This window comes from Sorghum bicolor, chromosome 6 (genome assembly GCF_000003195.3).
Source record: "Sorghum bicolor cultivar BTx623 chromosome 6, Sorghum_bicolor_NCBIv3, whole genome shotgun sequence".
NCBI classification, from domain to species: domain Eukaryota; kingdom Viridiplantae; phylum Streptophyta; class Magnoliopsida; order Poales; family Poaceae; genus Sorghum; species Sorghum bicolor.
The window spans coordinates 56741877-56761875 of record NC_012875.2 but is presented as its reverse complement, the minus strand read 5'-3'; the positions used below and the strand labels follow the sequence as shown (position 1 = coordinate 56761875).

Genomic DNA, 19999 nt, shown 5'->3' with positions numbered 1-19999 from the left:
GGACGATGACAGTTTCACAACTTAATATTTACTACGTACGTGTAGAATTAGCTCTGATAAAGTTTCCCTCTCTTTCATGAGATTTAGCCCTACATCATAATTTCTCCAATCTCCATATACTTTTCCCTTGCTTTTCTTTGCATACATATAGCTAAAGTGCGCAGAAAAAAAACGCTAGATATAGCTTGTACTACATCAACGACAGTTCATGCTCAATGTAGCATGCTGTTTTCAAAGAGCAGCACAGAGATACTCCGTATACATTATGTGTAGAGAGACAAAAGGATGCATGCATATTGCCATCGTTTGTTGCTAGCTACTACAGCATATGGGCAGTTTCTGCAAAACCGAAAGCTGATCATGAACATGCACAAGGGAGACGCCGGCGACGACCGATCTATACTGCTGCTACACTGCCAGTCATAAAGATTAAAGAGCGTAGCTTGAAAGGGTGCTTGCAGTCTGCGGAGTGCAGAAAGAGCATCTCGAATGGACAGTTGGAGCAAGCTTTCATATTTCTGCAATCTGCTTTCCTGACCTTTTTCATTATCGATCGGCAGAAAGACACTCTTGTTTCGATCCCCAGTAGTGTAACAAGAAACCATGGACCTCTTGTTTATCTATCTCTGCATTATTGTTTGTTTTTTTGGAGAGGAAGTCTGCAAGTGATAAAATTTCGTATGTCCTAGTGTACTTCCACATTGCATTGTGTGAGTGACGTGCCTCAGCTAGCTCTGCTGTTTTGGGGACCGAGGAAGATGTGTCTTCATGAGTGCCTGGTCACCTAAGAAGAGGTACTGGTCCTTCACGGACGTAGATCGGCTTGCAACGCAGATTCTGATTGCGTATTGGCATTGCAATAATCTCTTTGAAAAGCACATTAATAAGTTTGTTAACACCTGCATGGTACTATATGATTTTTGAACGAATAGGCAGGTACGAGACTACTGCCAATGTATATTATTACAAATGAAATGAGCATTATATTGTGCTATATATAAATAGGTAGGTGCAGGTAGAATATAATGCCGTAGTACTGTGCTACAAATATTCGATACTCTTAATTTCTCCGAGAATAGCCAGGACCCAGGAGGACAACGCCTATCTTTATGTAAGAAGAGACACGGATACGTACATACTTGAAGAAGAGCGAGACATATGAGCTGCCCCTGGCCCTAACTTGTGAAATCACAGTAGGTGTGGTGGGGTTCATATATACTCCTACTTGAAATCACAGTAGGTGGTGACATTTGAGACGTTTCAGTCCTGGCAGAAGATGATGCTGGTGGTAAGGTCGTTGAACGGCAGTAGCGAACAATTATTGGCCGCGGGAAACTGCCGCGCTATACATAGAGGCTATTCGTTTGGATGAAAAGTCATGACTAAAAGTACTATTCGCTGATTTGTTATGAGAAAAACAATATTGAATGACCGACAGATTTGGCAAACAAGCTCAAGCGAGCACTGTTGAAAGTGTTGTTCGCTGATTTCTTTTTCACCCAGCCATATGCGTCACAACCTAGTTTCAGGTTCAATGTCAATATAGGTTATCAGGCTTTTTTTTTTTAAAAAAAAGGTTTGTTCGGTTAGTATATCCAATACAAGAAGATCGAAGGTAATCATGCTCCTTTGGCTGGCATGCATGAGGCAACGAGCTCAGAGATCAGGGGTTTAGGAGTGAGTGGTATGAGATCGAGGATCCAAAGCTGCATCCTGCAAGTACACATGCATGTGGCAGCGCTGCAAGATAGAATATGTTCACATTCAGATAAAACTGCATGCGGCGTTTGGAAATTAGAATTCAAGATGCAGACGAGGTGCCAGACAGGCAGACACAAAGCATAAGTTGGCAGGGAAGCGAGGATCGGATCAGGGCCTCAGTAAAACTGGTTCAAGGCTAGCTCTACTCTACAGGACCGGACATAATAATTGAAATTTTCGTCTGGCGGAAAATTAGAATTCAAGATATATATATATATACAGGCAAGGAACATGTGGGTGGCGTGGTTCAGGGTGAGCAGAGAGCTTGTAGTGGCAACTTCCACTTGGGTCCTAATATTGTGGCCCAACTGGACTTTCCAGCCCGTGATCCGATCAACAACTATGATCGGAGGATGCAACACCCACTCACCCAGCAAGATTCAATTCTTCACACAGGCACATGCTTTGTTTTTGGGAAACAAGGCATTATTAGGCAGGCATAGATAAAATGTCAAGTTACAGTTGCAGGCTTAAACAACCTGTCAAGGACAAGCCGCAACAAGAGAAATGCAAAGCGTCCCATTTGTACAATCTACGAGGGCCTGTAGTACTTGGTGGGCACGAACGGCATCTTGGTGACCACAGCGTCGTAGGATTTCCCACGAACAACCACCTTGAATTCTGTCCCAGCCTTGTGCATTCCTGATTTCACGTAGCCCATAGCGATGTTCTTCTTCAGGCACGGGCTGAACCCTCCGCTGGTCACCTCGCCGATGCTCTCCCCGGAGCTGCTCACAAGCTCGCTGTGGCTCCGTGCAGGCGGCCCTTGCGTGATCATGCCGACACGCCTGATCTTTGGGCCTTCCTGAAGCTGCTTTAGGATCACATCTGCACCCAGGAAACCGCCTTCCGATTTCCTCCTCTTTCCAATTGCCCATGAGAGGCCGGCTTCAACTGGCGTGATGTGCTGCTCCATGTCGTTGCCGTACAGGCAGAGGCCTGCCTCTAGGCGGAGACTGTCACGGGCACCCAAGCCAGTCAACCGCACCTTGCCTTCGGATTTCTCTAGGATGGCCTTTGCAAGATCAACTGCATTCTCTGATGGAACAGAGATTTCAAAACCATCTTCGCCGGTGTAACTGAAATAAGAAATAAGGCAATCCTTACAATACTGAAACTACGTTCAATTCTTCTGAAACAAATATAGGAATGTTTACATCAACTCGTCACCATCCAAAAGATATAAACTACTGATGTTGGAAAGATGAAAAAGAACAGCTATGCTAATAAATGTGGAATTCACATAGTAGTGGATGTAAAATCCTACACTGAACAATATTAAAAAAAAATTAATATAAGATAGTATTGTATTCGATCTACTGCCCTACAGGTGGTTGCGAAATTGCTACCAAAGTACGTCAATTTGGCATGCTGGAACAAATAGAAATGATACAGATTTATTTAGGTATTATGGAAAAGCGATGGGAAATCTATGCGAGGAAGATAGTAATTAGGTTGTTAAGGGTTTTGTCTAGTTGAAAGGATAAGAATCATATGAGGTGTGGGTTTTTTAAATAATGGAAGTAAAGCATCAAAGTAATACCCAGTTCTCGTGAGGAAGCATGAATATCCATTGATGTCAATCAGCTTGAAGTCACTGAAGTACATTTTGCTCAAATCTTCTTTCGTCAGCAACTGGAGAGTTGGTGCAGCAAGAGGACCCTGCTTATGTCAAGGAACAAGCTATAACTCTGACTTTTTATGAACTTGGAAAATGGTACACAACGGAACTCGAGAAATGAACTTTCTACTTGCCGTTAGAGTGAAAGTTGAACGCTTCTGTGAGATGATATTAATTACGCTTATGGAGAGTACATATTTGGAAGACTGCTTTGGTGCTTCCAAAGCAATTAAACATGAAAAACATATACACATCACGCAGATCAATTCTTTCCATGATTAGCAGTGTTTACAATTAGCTACCTACCCCATGAAGATTTTTGAACCATGAATCAGGTTGAAAAAACGGTTCACCAGGAACCAGGTTCCATGTGTTGCATTAACAATTTCATAGGACACTGGAATTGAATGTTTTGACAATCAACACCAAGCATTTCTTAACCACAAAAGCAAGACCATGGAGGAAGCTTTACTTCCACCCACCAAGAAAAGGAAATTCAGACCTGCTCAACTGCTATCTAAGATAAACCAATCCATTGAAGCCCAGATGGCACTCTAAAGTAATCAAGATTTGATTTAGCTACTATTGCTTGATACCTAAATCAACTAGTGGATACAACTAAATGGCATTGATGTCTCTCTTATGATTCATCAACCTGAAAATCATCGTTAACAATTGTAAAGAAACCCACCAGATACATAACATCACAAAAATTAATGTTTTACTATCAATATACATCAAGATCAAACTTCTGGTCTTTGTACTGAACTACTGCCATGCCACCAAACACAATCGTTTTTCTAAAAGTAGTCATCACACAAAGTTTTGACACAAATTTCAAACACAACAGGCTATCACAGAATTCCCTGACAAACTGCAAACACTATGCACTATCCTAGCACTCATAGTGCATAGAATCACTGGGTACATACTGAAAAATTCCTAAAAACTGAAAAAAAAAAAACCATCTTTCGGGGAACAATCTACATTCAGTCAGAAATTCCAATTGCAGTCACTGATATACTAGAACTAAACTGCAATGAATCAAATAAGCCTCTCCATCTATCTAGTGATCCTGCTGCACATTTGAAATCTTCTTTTTTTTTCCCCTTCAAACGACAAGAATCACTTGGCCTGTCGTCATTCTATCGTGAGCATATCTCCATATCCTAAAACCTCCATTCCCCAATATAATCCTAAAAACCAGTACATATACCCGTCGCGTCATCAACTGAATCAGAGCATGAACGGGCGCAGGTGCAGGCCAAGAGGGGGGAAAGAAACGGCAGTGACCTGCAATGCGAGCAGCGACCGCTCGTCGTGGATGTGCCACTTGACGTCTCCGCCCTTCTTATTGAACGCCTCCATGTGCTCCTCGATGTGGGCGAGGTCCTTGTCCCTGCACCCGGCGTTGACGACGAGGTAGATGTGGTGGTCGGTGACCTTGGTGACGACGGAGTCGTCGATGGCGCCGCCCTTGTCGTTGGTGAAGACGGTGAGCGTGCCGGTGCCGTCCCTGAGCGCGGCGACGTCGGCGATGACGAGGGACTCGAGGAACGGGATGGCGTCGCGGCCCCTGAGGCTGAGGCCGCACATGTGGGCCACGTCGAAGAGCCCGCCGTTGGCGCGGCAGTTGACGGTGGAGTCCATGATGGAGTCCCTGTACTGGATGGGCATGCTCCAGCCGGCGAACGGCACCATCTTGCCGCCGTGCGCGACGTGGAAGTCGTACAGCGCCGTCTTCTTGAGCTCGGCCTCCGCCGCCTCCGCCGCGCCCGCCAGGTGGCGGACGCGCGCGGGCGCGGTGGCGCGGCGGGCGAGGGTACTGGCGCACGCGAGGAGGCCCCTCATCGTGGCGAGCGGCGAGCCCCGGCACGGCAGGCAGGTGGCGGGGGGGTTCGGTGAGATCGGGATCGGTCGGGTGTGGTGGGTGGTGGACTGGTGGTGCGCGCGCTCGTAGCAAAAGGCAGCAGCAGGTTTAGTGGTGATGACGGATCAGTGAGTGATCAGTGCAGAAGTCCGGTTTGGTGGTGGATCGTGACAGCTCCTCGACTCACCAAACCTCACCCACTCGCTGCAGAACTGCAGGGTTTTGTTTCCATCCACGCTTTGGGGTTCGGATCGGGATAAAAAGATTGCTGCGATTCAGACATTCAGTCGAGTTGTGGTCCTGTAAATAAAACAAATGAAAGATTCTTCAGCACAGCATTGCTGATTTGGCAGCACATAAGAATGTTTAATGGCTGACAAATTGTGATATCGTCGCATTCGGGCGATTCTAACCAAATCCATTGAAAGATGTTTCTTACTGCGCTGAGAAAACTCTATTAAAAAATACAATGCATGTGGTATACACCAAAGTTTTCGTTGCTATGCATTTCTTGTAGAGAACTTGAGAGTTCAGACACTTTGAGATATGGTGGGCTGGTGACAGAACGACTGAGGCTTTGTTTAGTTGACCCAAAAACCAAAAACCTTTTAAGATTTCTCATCACATCGAATCTTGCGGCATATGTATAGAGCACTAAATATAGTAAAAAACAAAGCCTAATTATACAATTTGCCTGTAAATCACGAGATGAATCTTTTAAGCCTAGTTAGTTTATAATTGAACAATATTTATCACAAACAAACGAAAGTGCTACAGTGGCTAAAAATTTTTCATTTCACCAACTACAGTGCCTGAAAGAGACCAGGAAAGGAAGCCACAGGCTCATATGTTTGCCATAGGGATAAACGGATGTCAGCGTCCGGCCTCGGGTCCTCGTGAGTTTATGCACCGATCGACGCATCCTGAAACTATGGCGTTTACCCCAAAAACTAAAAAAATTTCAAGATTTTCACTCATATCGAATCTTTCGGTACATACATAAAGCATTAAATATAGACAAAAATAAAAACTAATTGCACAGTTTACCTGTAAATCACGAGACGAATCTTTCGATCCTAGTTAGTTTATAATTGGACAATATTTGCCATAAACAAACAAAAGTGCTACAGTAGCGAAATCCAAAAAAAATTCGCATCTAAACAAGGCCTATATAGAAATTATATTCTGACGACCACTACCATATGGGATTGTGGGAATCTCAATCGCGACATAACCCTTTCGCAGACAGTTAAGTGTAAGCAGAAAAGCAATAGATAAGCATAGCCTTATACACCATTTGTTCTAAATTACAAGGCGTTTTGGTTGTTTTGTACCAGATTCGGCAGCGCTACACTAACTGCAAACTCGAAATAATACCCCCATACCGAATTGCCAGTACCAATGAGGGCCTTGTTTAGTTCTAAAAAGAATTTGTAGAATTTTTCAGATTTTTCGTCACATTGAATCTTTGCGGCACATCCATAGAATATTAAATATAGATAAAAGAATAACTAATTGCACAGTGTACTTATAATTTACGAGACGAATCTTCTTAACCTATTTAGTCTATGATTAGACAATATTTGTCAAATACAAACGAAAGTGCTACAGTATCTATTTTGTAATTTTTTTTAGAACTAAACAAGACCCAGCATTCGATACGGATCTAAAAGTACAAAACTCATGTCTATTTTGTTGATGCTAGTCAAGAAAACACACCGGCTCACCTTCACCTGGAAACTCTGCTTAAAAAATATTACTCCCTCCGTTCCAAATTGTACGTATTTAGATATATTATTTTATAATAAAAAAGATAAAGCAACTTACAATTTATTTGGAACGAAGAGAGTATTACCGGCGCACGGCTCTATATAAGTATATTCACAGACTTAAAAATTATAAGGTCCATACCTTATTCTATCAGTAGTTCAGTACCAATGAGCCTTGCAAATTGCACCAGATTTCGACGATAAGGTCTTTAGATGTCATTTGATTCAAGCTTTTTTTTTGACGTTATCCAATCACAGTGAATTAATGGTGAAGCATATATCATTTTCTGTTTGCTTCACCATCAATGGGATTTGCTTAACTATCGATAGGATCCGACATGCATAGGATAATCAATCCCATCATCCCATGCTTCAGTAAGTAGATTACGCCCGATCTGAGCAGCAACCGATTGTGCATTTGCACTCGCATCCACCCTGTTACCAAGGGTGAACCAAACACAACATGCAATCATTGATTCCCTTCCCATTCAACCGACGAAGATATTCTCTACCAAACAGCACTAAAAGTTCAGAAGGCCTTTACCTTTATATGCAACCAAACAGCACCTAAAAGTTCAAAACTTATGTATCTTCGTTAATGTCAATCAGGACACCACAGCGCCTCACATTCACCTCAAAACTCTGGTTCAAAAATGCTAGTATCGATGGCACGGCTCTATATAGGTGTATTCACAGGCTTTCATCTCCCAGACACGAATTTGGATAAAAACCAGATACGAAAAACTTCACGACACTCTGATTAGTCTAGCAGTAGACACACAGTGAGTTCTGCGAGCGTCTTATGACTTGGACCCCGAAGATTTCTTTGAAGATGCTTTCTTCTGCTGCTTCTTGGGTGCGGTCTCAACTGCCTTCTCAGCATCTGCAGCCTTCTTCTTGTCTTTCCTCTCCCTTTTCTTCAGAGCATGCATATGGGCCTTAAGGACTGTTGCGTATGAAGCTTGGAACTTTGCGTACTCCTTTAGAGAGACCTGGAGGATATCAGAAGTTGAATTACAGTAAGTTTTGTGAATTCATTCCATGAACCATGCAAAAGACCTGAGAGTAAACATAGAGTTCCAACAAGCTGGAATACTGTTTACGGAGCAGTGAATTTCTCATGAATCATAACAACAACAAAAGAAATTGCAAATGAGTGCTCACCTTGGAAGACATTGAATGAAAAATACCAATGTCAACATCTAAGTAAATATAACACTAGCAGGCTTATCAATCTCTAGTGAAGCATTTGGTCAAGAAGATGAATAATTTGGCTATGCACAAATTTGAGACAAGTAATGTGCACAATATTTGAAAACTAATCACATACTTAATCTGTGTTACCAGAATACAATTTGCCTTGCAGTCACAGTTCCATGATGAAGAAAATGCAAAGTTACTAATATTGCTTGTGAGTTTTTATGTGGACATGGAGTTCACAAATATCCTCCAATATTTTTATGCAAAGTACCAATATTTTTATCCTTAGATATGGAATAGTTTATATCATCACATCGTTAAATACAAGTTCAAGGAAATTACTTATTTAGAAGAGGAATAGGAACTCTAAACATGTCATGCCTGTCTGTAACTGGAAAGGTGTCCAAACTGACTGTTTAGGAATATTATTATACACACATAAAAAAAGTTGCATTCCTCACTGTTTTTGAGGTGAAAAGTTAACATATAACCTTGATAAAGGATTTCACCAACAGCTAAAATGTAGAAACCAATGAGCGTCATCACTGTTAAATGCAATTACAAATTAAACAGAGCAAGTAAATGACTCTCATTCTTTACACATTTGATGCTTATAAGTGAGATATCTCAAGTTCTCCACAATTGATGAAAGAAAGACTTGGTGAGGGCATGAAAAGATGCAATACTTGAAAGGGATTCACAAACCTAGGAACTACAACAGATACAATTGCTAAGCATATGTGGTAACCATAAACATTTCTTTTAGATTAACAAACTAGCTGAATGTTAAGCATATTGCTTGCTCGTGTCATGCACCAAAGTTTGCAAGAATTACAACAATAGAAACCAAATTATGTTTATGCTATTCCGTTGTTAATAAATTACAACTCAAAAAACACTAATGTATAAATAATATATATTATTAGCAATGATATCCTATGGATTCCAGTACAAGACGATTTCTATAGTTTCTCTCTACTTACCATCATGCTAGAATGCTGAAGCTCCACATACTGCTGAAGCTATATGCTCTACCCCATGTGGCCATGGCCCTGACTCACTCCACTAGTCTCACATGATTTCTAGATATTGAGGACACTGTTTCGATTTACTAAGCTTCTAGGGTTTCCATCTACTTTTTCTACATCCATATACATTCCCTATGAGAGAACACAGAATGGCACACCCTACCACTGCGAGTCCATAATCAGTGACCATGATGTTTTAGCATACAGCAAATACATAAGGAAATGTCTGATCCTAAATTCATACTCATAGCAACCGAATGCACATAATCAGCAATGAATATTCTAGCAAACTGCTGACCAATCACCACTACAAAGTATGCACAACACCAGCAATCTTATCCAAAACTAATCCCAGCAGCAGCACAAGGATAGTCACAGTACCGAGGTAGAGATGCTCTTCTTGCCATCAGAGGCGCGGACGAGGCACCTGTGCTCAACCTCCTGCCCCTTCTTCTCCATCTTCTGCAACTGTGCCTTGCTCTTCAGAGTCGCTGCCCCCCAAAAAAATAACAACAACGCCGCATCAGGTCAGACCTCAACTTCTCAGCCGCTCCAATCAGCAAATCAACACGCAGTAGAGAGATCACTCACATCGCTTCATGGTGACCCACACGGATCCCTTCTCCGTGCTCCGCTCGTACATGCTCGTCAGATCGCTCAGGAACCGATCTGGTTGCAGGACCACCTGAACAAAGCCACACAGATCAGGGGGCGGACCCAACAAAGGATAACTGTTTCGCAAAACAATCGAAGTTAGTAGGCATAGCATAATTCATGTATGCGCTTGCGATTAGATCAGGTCCGATTACAAATTGAAAAATAGCTTAGGTTAGGCTTTGGGTGCTGCTCGGTTTCGCGAAGAGAAGGGGCGGGCATACCATCTTCGGGTGCTCGTTGCCGGAGAAGAGACCGACGAAGATCTGGGCCGTAGGGCGGCGACGGCGGCGTCGGCTGTAGCGAGGTAGTCGTCGCGCTGAGAGAGGAGACGAACGGAGCACGCCGGGAGAACGGATATAGCCCAGTCGGAGGGCTGTTCGGCCGAGGCCAGCGGAAACGAACGGGCCTAGAAATATGGGCCCGTTCATTGTTTCAAACAAATTCTTTACAGCTTTATCTTATTTTTCTTTCTTGTTTCTTAAGGTGGAACCTTTTTCTCATGAACCGTGAAACATTTTTCTATTGGATCTAAGCCTAGAATTTTTTTTCTTAAATATTGGAACGGGTGTTCCATAAAGCTGTAAACCAAGGACATTGTTTGACTCAATAAAAATTTTGCTTCATTACAAAATATTATCTAAGAAAATATAATCCAAAATGCATCAAACCAGGGATGTTGTTTTTAATATTTTATCATAAGAAACACAATGGTGCAATCATAATTTCATTTGAATGCATTATTCAGAAACTATGACTTTTTATGTCTCAAATGTTTTTGTCGACGGTGAACAAGGTTTCTCCGCTCAACCAAATTAATACCATTCCTGCGCCCTATATCAGTCATTTGGCCGGTGTCAAAACTCGACCTGTTTGATATGCAATTTTATGACTTGTTGAAGCATATATTATCAAGCACAGCTGAGCAAAATTAGGCTGAAAATGATGAAGTCATAGAGTGACCGGCATGTCTTCATTTGGGTCAGCCTTTGAAATTGTAAGCCCTCAAGGCTTGATGGGTCAATAGTCTGAATGGTAGATGCAGAGAAGTGAGAAAAAGCCCAAATGAACCTAGTAGCGCATGGGCCAAGAGGTAAAAACCAATCCGATGGGCCAAGACAGTCATGCCAGGGCAACAGACTTTCAGTGCTGCACAACAGCAAACGAATCAAAGCCTCTACATCCGAGAGCGACGGATCATGTCGCTCTCAGTGATAACATGATCGCGGGTGATATCTTTCAGCGACGTGCAACCGCTCAGCGCCATGGTGATCTCGAGCTCATCCCTCAGCATTTGCAGTGCATTCCTCACCCCTGCCTTGCCGTCTACAGCAAGGGCGAACAGTACAGGCCTTCCAATCTGACAGAGGACAAACACGAACGCATGATGCAGTACATGTCAACAAATGTTCATGCGTTCAGTCAGAGTAATCCAGCAGCAGACTTACAAATACTCCTGAGGCTCCCAGTGCCAAGGCCTTGAACACGTCAGTGCCACGGCGGATGCCGCTGTCAAGGAACACAGGCACACGACCCTTTGCTTCTCTTACAACCTGAAATTTTCCTTGCCAAGGAAAGTTAGCATCAAGACATGACCAGAGATATCCTTGGCAGCTGTGCAAACGTGCCTGTGATTGATTTGCATACCTCTTCCAGGCAGCTGATGGTTGCAGGAAGATAGTCTAGCTGGCGGCCCCCGTGGTTAGACATAATAATGCCGGCAACACCGCATTCAATAGCAAGTCGAGCTGCAAATTTGCAAATGTTTTATGGGATCATAGATCTGGTTGAGTGGTGTAGCATTAAAAAAATAACTGAAAACCAAATACTTACCATCTTCTGCTGTTATGACTCCTTTCACTAAGATAGGCAACCGGGTAATCGTCTGTAGCCACTTGATATCCTGCACTGCCATGTTGATAGTTCATTTTCACTGAGGTATATACATGAGATATGTCACTGTCCTCGGATGGTTGAAGTCATTCATAGCAATTAACATTAGCATGTTGCAAATCCTACCTTCCAAGAAAGAGAGCTGTCAATCTGGCTAGTGACATATGCAGCAAGGCCTAAAGCATTAGTCTGAAAAATCAAATATCACAAAACAGTTGTTGTGAAAATAAAATAAAAATGAAATCAACTATATACATCTCAATTTCAACACCATGTAACTGGACGATCTCAGTTTTCAGTCAACCTTGTCGATCTTGCTGAGATCCAGTCCTTCAAAGCACTTCAATACCACATTTTCAGGCAGTGTGAATCTATAACACATAGAGCAATACATAATTAGCTGTAAAGTATTTATTGCTCAGATACAGAACTCCTGCTTAAACTACATTGTATATATTCAAGATGCAGACCTGTTCCTAACATCAGCTTCCCTGCGACCAAGCCGTGGAGCATCGACTGTGACAGCAATTGCCTTATAGCCAGCATTTTCAGCCCTTCTGACAAGTTGTTGCACAATATCCCTGTCCTTGAATACCTAAATATGGCAATGACAGTAAACAGAGGAAAGATCAAATCAAGCAGGGAAAAAGGTAAGAATGTAAATATGTAATGATGAGCGTGAACTTCATACTGAAAGTTGGAAGAAACGGAGTCCTGGTGCACTTGAGTTAACTTCCTCAATGCTGCAAGATGACCATGAAGACAATGTCTGAAAATGTAACCAGTAAAGGAATTAATATGTGAGTCATCACTTAGCCAATAAAAAGGTGCAATCTTGCAAACCATTATAGTTCCTGCAGCAGCTGTTGCCTGGGCAGAAGCAACCTCTCCTGCATTTCAGATGAACCTCCGTAAAAGAACTTTCCTTTTAATGTTGCCAAAAGAGGAAGAAAGGTGAATTATAACAAGATAGAACCTTCTCGGTGGGCCAGTTTGTGCAAAGCAGTGGGAGCCACCATAATAGGCATGGAAATTTTGTAACCCAGTATACTCGTAGACATGTCAATACGAGACACATCAATCAGCACCCGTGGTCGAAACCTAATACCGTTCATTAGATGGACACAATGAGGTTCTCAATATCTCCTTTCTTTTCTTGATTCTAATTTGGATCAAACACAAAAGAGCAAAACTTGAACAATTTAATTGGATTGTACTGAATAAAGAAGATAAACAAATGTAAGCGACATTTCATGACTCATATATTTTCTGCAAAAGAAATAAGAATAGGAGAACATGTTTGTATTCACTAAAGATAAACTTGCATGCTTGCGGTTCTTCAAACTAGGCAAAAATGTTTGTCAGTTTCTTTGCATTTTACGCTACAGTTCAGATCTCAAATGTTAAGGCTACAAAACGTCTTTTGAAAACCTAAAACAAAATCCAAAAAGTTCACAAGTGGATGAAGTGATGTAGGTCAATCAGTTGAGCTTATAAACACAGCTAAGACCTAATAATCTGGAAGATAGCTTACAAAATCTTGGAGAATGCCTCCTTATTCTCCTTGAGCGTCCACTGGTCTTCTGCACCCCCGGCATAGAAGTCATAAACCATCTTAGGCAGCTTCTGCCTCGCAAGCTCCTCATAGTCAGAGAGATTCGTGATCAACGCCATCTCCCTGCCCAAATTTGGGGGAAATTCAGAAGGTCAGAAAAAAAATTGTTTCGTGGTTGACATATATCTGTCAAGAAGGGGGCAAAAACAACACGAGCAAAGGATGAAGGCAATTCATGAACTGCACTGAAGCAAACTGAGGAAACATGTGAGACGATCGAAACAATATATAAGATAAGACGAAATATCAGTGCTAAGCTACAAATCAAAACAAACTCCACAGTATGATGAACTGAAATGGAAGTCAAACATCATGCATCTTTTCAATAAATCGACACAGATCCAATCAAATTAAGATGGGGAGAAACAGCACTAACAACAAAGCCTTGCAGGAGGGACCAACAAGAGGACTTACTAGACTGCGGAGAGCAGGTTCAGCGTTTGTGCCTGTGTGAGGGAATGGATTATCCTTTGGCTGGTGACGGTCTGTTCCTACCGCTGGGACTGGAAACTGTTTGATTTGGTAATCAATTTCGTCCTTTGCGTGCATATGCTGGAAAGTGTTGGTAACTGGTAACCAATTCGCCCTTTGCATGTATAATATGCTGGAAAGTGTTTGGTTTTTGGTAACCAATTTCGCCCTCTGGGTGCATATGCAAAGAGAAGATAATGTGATTGGTATCTGAATATCCGATCTATCAGCAGTGACCGACAGTGACAGTGCAAGTGGGTTTTCTAAAATATCTCCTGCGAATAATGCGTTCCGATTCGAGTATCAGACAGGAGCACTTCTGCTCGAAGTAAATTCGTGGCTAAACTGTTCGCACCTGCTGTTCGGATCGGCTATGGAATTCGACGTTCTGTAGCTGTAGGCTGTAGCTATCGGGGACGAGTTCGCCATCCCTTCCCCCGGCAGTAGCCAGTGCCCAGTAGGCGATGAAGCTGTTGGTTGTGATAGCGATGGACTGAGAACTACTAGGCGCCTAGTTGGATGAGACGCTTCGGCATGACGCGGACCGGCTCCGGGCATCTGGCGAGGAAAATCGATGCGATGCCGGCCGTGAGTTCAGTTGGGAGATGTTTGTAAAAGAAGAAAAAAGAAAAAAGACTACACTTATCCTAAACAGACATCACACCACCCATTCTCTCTTCTCGTCTCTCTCCATCCCAAGGCACCGGCGACGCTAGGTCAAGCGGGCGGCCGCCGACACCGAGCAGGCGAGCACGCCGTCACGAGACGCGGGGGGCGAGCACCGGCGCAGGAGGCAGGGGCCGCACGCGCCGCCACGGGCGCCGTCGCTGTTGGTGGGCGGCCGCGCACACCGTCGCGGGAGGCAGGGGCCGCACGCGCCGTCACAGCAGGCGAGCATGCCATCGCGGGAGGTGGGGGCCGCACGCTCCTTCGCGCGAGGCGGGGGCCGCACGCGCCGTCGCTGGAGGCGGGCGGCCGCGCACGCCGTCGCTGGAGGCGGGGGCCACACGCGCCGTCACAGCAGGCGGGCGGCCACGCGCACCGTCGGGCCGGCCTATCCGCGCACGGTGGACACGGCTCGCCAAGAGTGACAGCTGCGAGGACGTCGAGGGCATTTTAGTCCTTTCAGACAGGGACAACTAGAACTTTCGGTTTAAAAAAAACAGAAGCAAACGAGCAAAGTTTAAAAAATAGGAGCAAACGAGCAATTGGACTTCAGAATAGGGGCAGTTGCATAATTGACCCTTTTTTATTTGAATCTATAAGTAGATTGTTTTCGAGGTGACTCTAGAATGATATTGATTTTTGGCTTTGACAAATGGCAACATATTATAACATAAATTAAGAGTTAGAAAATTTTAATACTAATTTTTTCTATTGAAAATATGATTATCATTCCAATGGAGGGAGTCATAACTCATAACATCCGATACTTATGACTTCTAAGATTTTTTCGACCAATTTATGACTCTTATAAGATTATAACTTTATACGAGATTGATGGGTTAGTATACTAAACCGACCCAAAATCTCATAAACTCCTTTCCATGTGTCGAGAACCCAAACCAACCAGCAACGCCAATCAAGTGATCAACACTGGCAACTACGACTGCGGTGCAATTGTGCAAACAAACGTCATCAACAGGCACACACACATTGACACATATGCAGCTTCCTTATTTGCCTAACGTAAAATGAGAGCACAACAGCTACAAATAGCGGTATCTTGAATCAGGACAGTGGATAGTTCAGTCGAGACCAACATGCCGAGCTGAACTGTGCATTCTACAGCTACAGCCGCGAGCGGCCGATCCTGTCGCTGTCGGTGATGACGTGGGCGCGGGTGATCTCCCTCAGCGACGTGCAGCCGCTGAGCGCCATGGTGAGCTCCAGCTCGTCCCTCAGCATCTGCAGCACCTTCCGCACGCCGGCCTCGCCGTCCACTGCCAGCGAGAACAACACCGGCCGGCCGATCTGCAGCACCAAGCAACAGTGTCAGGTGTCTTCGAGCTTGAACGAAATAACAGGTTAGCAGGCAGTCGCGTGTCGTCCTTACGAATACTCCTGAAGCTCCCAACGCAAGGGCCTTAAACACGTCCGTGCCACGGCGAACGCCGCCGTCGAGGAACACCGGCAGCCGGCCTTTCGCTTCCCTGACGACCTGAATTCACATGACACTTCGCGTAAAAACCTCAGCAGACATGGAAGATGGAAAGCCAGGAAGCACAAGCAAGCTTCTTCTGAAGACTCGGCTATTCATAATGAAGCTGTCTGTTCTTTTCTGGAAAACGTAACCACTGAAGCTCTGAATCTGAATACAGAAGGATGGTTAGCGTACCTCTTCCAGGCAGCTGATAGTTGCAGGAACATAATCTAGCTGGCGTGCGCCGTGGTTGGACACAATGATCCCAGCAGCGCCATATTCAATTGCAAGTCTAGCTGCATTGCGTATATGTGTTAATGTTGATGCGAAACTGAAGCTGCACCTCAAAGTCTGAAAGTCTGAAACTGAACACTTACTGTCTTCTGCTGTCACGACTCCTTTCACTAGGATTGGCAGTGAGGTAATTGTCTGCAGCCACTTGATGTCCTGTTTGTTGCATTGCTACTTATCAGCATTTTATTGCCACATACTATAACACTTGAATGCAAGTAGAAGTGAGACACTATTGCATTTGTGTTTTTGTGAGTGCATCTTCCATTTATGTCAAACTTCAGATTAGCTGTTATCTGAAACTAGGAAGCTAGGGTGTGCAGGTAATACCTTCCAGGAAAGAGTGCGATCAACTTGACCAGCAACATAGGAAGCAAGTCCAGAGTCGTTTGTCTGACACATCAAGAGATATTTGGTAAGAAAACCTGAAGAAATAGATGCATTTTTTATAGCCCTAAGTCAAGCTCAGTTTTCAGGTAACCTTGTCCATCGTGCCGAGATCCAGCGCTTCAAAGTTTTTCAACGTCAGATGTGGAGGTAAGGTGAATCTGCACGGTTTCAGAGTGCATATGCAGCGTGTATTGGACTCCTAATAGAAACAATGAACATTCATCCTGTACAGAACACTGGGTTCAGTAGTTAGATTCGCACCTGTTTTTTATATCAGCTTCCCTGCGGCCAAGTATTGGAGTATCTACAGTGAGTGCAATAGCCTTAAAGCCAGCCATTTCAGCCCTTTTCACGAGTTGCCGTACTATATTCCTGTCCTTGTAGACCTGATGGAGACAGATGGTTCATGGTAAGATCAGGCCTTGTTTAGTTCCCAAAATTTTGCAAAATTTTTCAGATTCTCCGTCACATCGAATCTTTAGACGCATGTATGGAGTATTAAATATAGATGAAAATAAAAACTAATTGCACAGTTTGGTCGAAATTGACGAGACGAATCTTTTGAGCCTACTTAGTCCATGATTGGACAATTTTTATCAAATAGAAACGAAAGTGCTACAGTGTCAACTTTACAAATTTTTTTGAACTAAACGGCCTGAGTATGATGAACAGAGCACAAGCATTCTTGCAAGTTCATGCAGATAATGCATACATAGAGCTGGAAGAAACGTATCCCTGGCCCAACTGAGTTGACCTCGTCAACGCTGGAAGTAGACCATGAGGACAGTGTCTGAAAAAAAAACATAAGACCAGACATAGGATAAGCACAATGGATTAGTGTTCAGTTCATGACTGAGGTGCCACAAGCAGTGTGATCTTTCAAACCATTATTGTTCCTGCAGAGGCTGCTGCTCTTGCCGTAGCAAGCTCTCCTGCATTCCACATAATTTCTCCATGAGAACTTTACTTTGAAAAATGAGTAGAAAATCGTAATTGAGCATTCGTCTGAACCATCAGGATGAGCCATTTTCTGCATGGCTGAAGGAGCGATCATGATAGGCATGGAAATGTTGAAGCCCAGGACGTTTGTGGCCATGTCGATACGGGAGACGTCAATCAGTACCCGTGGTCGAAACCTGTAACCATTTCCACAAGGAAGCACAAAATGAGGTTCTCAGAGAACAAAGGAGGCCAAGAGGAACTGGTACATTTCGTTCCTGATTATCATATGCACTGTCTCCTTTTTCTAAAACTTGAGTTGATGTCAGTGTTTGTGTTGTGGATGAATTAATTCTTACTCTTGTTACACATGGGAATGGTTACAGAGTTAATGAGCAAAAAGTCTTGTAGATAACTATTTAAGGTCTACTACCAACATGCCAAATGCCATACACTCAACGCCATCTGTATGAAAATTCAGAGTTGAGATGCATGACCGAGGAGCTGAAACCTATGAGGAAAGTAATTCTGCACATGTCCATGCATTTCTAATGTCATGTGTCGTATCTGAGAGTTTCTAATGAAGTTGCCATCTTCTTTTGACCATGCAGGCCACAAGTCACAAGACACATCTGATCTCTTGTCCTCTACTCCATGTGATTGGTCCACTTTGCTACCATTTACTTTTATTAATCAAAGGTGATTTTATCCGCTTAGACTAAACAATTGGACAGAGTGACCTCAGACTAATTGTTATCATGAAGCTATTACATTTTTCCACAAGGATTGGAGAGGCACCTCATGCATTATCCTATACACTCTCGAAAACTGAAAATGATAGCAATATGGTTTTTCTTGATACATGACAGTTTCTATCAGATATCAAAAAGATGTATTTTTTTGACAGAGATAAACCCTGCTTTTATAGAAAGCAAAACATGATATCAAAAAATATATGTCATCCTTGTATATTTGTTCTGAACGTTTTCCATAAAGTTCCTGACTTTCATTGAATTATTAGCTGCTGACGTAAGTAAAAACAAGAACAGTTGAATCAGCGGTGTGCTACCAATCGAATACGGCTAAAACCTACTGTTTTGGAAGGTAGCTTGGCTTACAGAATTCTGGAGAAGGCCTCCCTGTTCTCCTTGAGCGTCCACTGATCTTCTGCGCCGGAGGCATAGTAGTCGTACACCATCTTGGGCAGCTTCTCCTTGGCGAGCTTCTCATACTCGGTGACATTTGTGATCAGCTCCATGTCTCTGGCCAAACAATCTCACAGTTAGCTCCAGTTCGTCGGCAGTTCAAACAACTTCTGATCTGCTAATAGCACATGTTCCACTTTCCATCATCAGAATTCAGAACGATATAATAGTGTTCTCTTGAGAGTAGAGACTGATGATGAGAAATAACAAGAACATGTGGGGATTGCCGTATAATTCTACACAGAGAAATCAATAAAGATTAAGAAAAAAAATGAAAACATGGACTATGCTTTCAATATAAGCAGAGATTTCCTCTTGTCTGAAAACAAATCAAAACATGGCAAAGCAACAAGACCTCAACATCAGAATGATTCGTGCATGCAGAGTTTCAGGCATTCTCTCATAGCCTAGCGGGCATCACATAAATCAGCACTACAAAAGACGCGAATCGATCCAATTGATTCCAGCTACCGAGACGAACGATTACCCCGATCCTTGCTCAGAATCACACGGCAGAAGATTTGCAGGGGAGAGGATCAGTAGAGAACTCACTGAACACGAATTGATTACAAGAAGAACCAGCCGGACCGGGGGAACGAATTACGGATTAAACATTCAGATGCGATGCGAAGATTTTCAGGGGAGGATGGATCAGTAGAGAACTCACCGAACGCACAGGGGGAGCGGAGTCGGGCGAGGCTGAGACGGCTGCCCGTGTGACTTGGAGTGGAGTGGTGGATTGGAGCAGGGGTCTCGTGGTGTGCCCGTGTGGGTATTTAAACACTCAGTCAGATCAGATGGTGTCATTGTGTTGTTGTGCGCCCGTGAGGCTTAGTGCCTGTTTGATTCTCTTTCTAAACTTTAGTCAGCTAAAATTATTTTAGCTATTCTTAGGTGACTAATGTGATTAAACTATTTTAGCTTTTTTTTCTATTTTAGCTTCTTTTTAGTCAGTGTGTTTGAAAGTTTAGCTACTAAAGTGATTAAAGTTATTTAGCAAGGGAACCCTTCCAGACTTCCTGAGCATCTGATGTGGCAGCATATTTGCATGTGGGCATGCCATGTATGCATGGAGGAATGAGGAATGAACAACTAGATCAGCGATTTCAGTGAAATGTTTCAGAGCAGTGCATGATGGCATGATACTGC

The 19999-nt window shown here is 43.3% G+C and overlaps 4 protein-coding genes across 6 annotated transcripts; all 4 read right to left on the bottom strand.

Annotated features, from left to right (window-relative positions):
• On the bottom strand, window positions 2166-5422 carry LOC8066805 (aminomethyltransferase, mitochondrial). The gene is made up of 3 exons (XM_002447076.2): window positions 4676-5422; window positions 3305-3423; window positions 2166-2840 (listed from the first exon to the last, which is right to left on the bottom strand). The coding sequence occupies exons 1-3, from the start codon at window positions 5231-5233 to the stop codon at window positions 2294-2296; spliced, it is 1224 nt and encodes a 407-aa protein (XP_002447121.1). The 5' UTR covers window positions 5234-5422; the 3' UTR covers window positions 2166-2293.
• On the bottom strand, window positions 7531-10349 carry LOC8066804 (signal recognition particle 14 kDa protein). Its single transcript, XM_002447075.2, has 4 exons — window positions 10128-10349; window positions 9841-9934; window positions 9631-9740; window positions 7531-8013 (listed from the first exon to the last, which is right to left on the bottom strand). The coding sequence occupies exons 1-4, from the start codon at window positions 10332-10334 to the stop codon at window positions 7822-7824; spliced, it is 603 nt and encodes a 200-aa protein (XP_002447120.2). The 5' UTR covers window positions 10335-10349; the 3' UTR covers window positions 7531-7821.
• LOC8066803 (peroxisomal (S)-2-hydroxy-acid oxidase GLO2) lies at window positions 10841-14624 on the bottom strand. The gene is made up of 12 exons (XM_021463298.1): window positions 13826-14624; window positions 13331-13474; window positions 12773-12897; window positions 12640-12686; window positions 12488-12565; window positions 12267-12391; window positions 12101-12167; window positions 11923-11985; window positions 11737-11806; window positions 11551-11651; window positions 11352-11456; window positions 10841-11263 (listed from the first exon to the last, which is right to left on the bottom strand). Exons 2-12 carry the CDS (start codon window positions 13468-13470, stop codon window positions 11081-11083), a joined length of 1104 nt encoding a protein of 367 aa, XP_021318973.1. The 5' UTR covers window positions 13471-13474; window positions 13826-14624; the 3' UTR covers window positions 10841-11080.
• Window positions 15319-19675, bottom strand: LOC8074729 (peroxisomal (S)-2-hydroxy-acid oxidase GLO3). Of its 3 annotated transcripts, none has more exons than XM_021463296.1 (12): window positions 19518-19649; window positions 18764-18965; window positions 17718-17842; window positions 17592-17638; window positions 17419-17496; window positions 16968-17092; window positions 16798-16864; window positions 16647-16709; window positions 16403-16472; window positions 16221-16321; window positions 15939-16043; window positions 15319-15856 (listed from the first exon to the last, which is right to left on the bottom strand). In XM_021463296.1, the coding sequence occupies exons 2-12, from the start codon at window positions 18901-18903 to the stop codon at window positions 15674-15676; spliced, it is 1104 nt and encodes a 367-aa protein (XP_021318971.1). In that variant the 5' UTR covers window positions 18904-18965; window positions 19518-19649; the 3' UTR covers window positions 15319-15673. The 3 variants fall into 3 exon arrangements, with proteins under 3 accessions (XP_021318971.1, XP_021318972.1, XP_002447118.2); XM_021463297.1 differs by having other exon boundaries at window positions 18764-18968; window positions 19518-19589; XM_002447073.2 differs by having other exon boundaries at window positions 15468-15856; window positions 18764-18907; window positions 19518-19675.

What these genes read in the sequence shown, in the direction of transcription:
- LOC8066803 (XM_021463298.1), bottom strand. Translation starts at nt 13,470, where the DNA reads ATGGCGTTGATCACGAATCTCTCTGACTATGAGGAGCTTGCGAGGCAG. An exon ending in AGTCATAACAGCAGAAGATG is followed by an intron (nt 11,652 to 11,736) that starts GTAAGTATTTGG and finishes GCAAATTTGCAG; the next exon opens with CTCGACTTGCTATTGAATGC. An exon ending in TGGGAGCCTCAGGAGTATTT is followed by an intron (nt 11,264 to 11,351) that starts GTAAGTCTGCTG and finishes GTCCTCTGTCAG; the next exon opens with ATTGGAAGGCCTGTACTGTT.
- LOC8074729 (XM_002447073.2), bottom strand. Translation starts at nt 19,657, where the DNA reads ATGACACCATCTGATCTGACTGAGTGTTTAAATACCCACACGGGCACA. An exon ending in GAAGCTGATATAAAAAACAG is followed by an intron (nt 16,865 to 16,967) that starts GTGCGAATCTAA and finishes GAAACCGTGCAG; the next exon opens with ATTCACCTTACCTCCACATC. An exon ending in AGTCGTGACAGCAGAAGACA is followed by an intron (nt 16,322 to 16,402) that starts GTAAGTGTTCAG and finishes TACGCAATGCAG; the next exon opens with CTAGACTTGCAATTGAATAT.
- LOC8066805 (XM_002447076.2), bottom strand. Translation starts at nt 5,233, where the DNA reads ATGAGGGGCCTCCTCGCGTGCGCCAGTACCCTCGCCCGCCGCGCCACC. An exon ending in GGTCGCTGCTCGCATTGCAG is followed by an intron (nt 3,424 to 4,675) that starts GTCACTGCCGTT and finishes TGACATAAGCAG; the next exon opens with GGTCCTCTTGCTGCACCAAC. An exon ending in TGCTTCCTCACGAGAACTGG is followed by an intron (nt 2,841 to 3,304) that starts GTATTACTTTGA and finishes TTCTTATTTCAG; the next exon opens with TTACACCGGCGAAGATGGTT.
- LOC8066804 (XM_002447075.2), bottom strand. Translation starts at nt 10,334, where the DNA reads ATGAACGGGCCCATATTTCTAGGCCCGTTCGTTTCCGCTGGCCTCGGC. An exon ending in GTGGGTCACCATGAAGCGAT is followed by an intron (nt 9,741 to 9,840) that starts GTGAGTGATCTC and finishes TTTGGGGGGCAG; the next exon opens with CGACTCTGAAGAGCAAGGCA. An exon ending in AGAAGAGCATCTCTACCTCG is followed by an intron (nt 8,014 to 9,630) that starts GTACTGTGACTA and finishes GATATCCTCCAG; the next exon opens with GTCTCTCTAAAGGAGTACGC.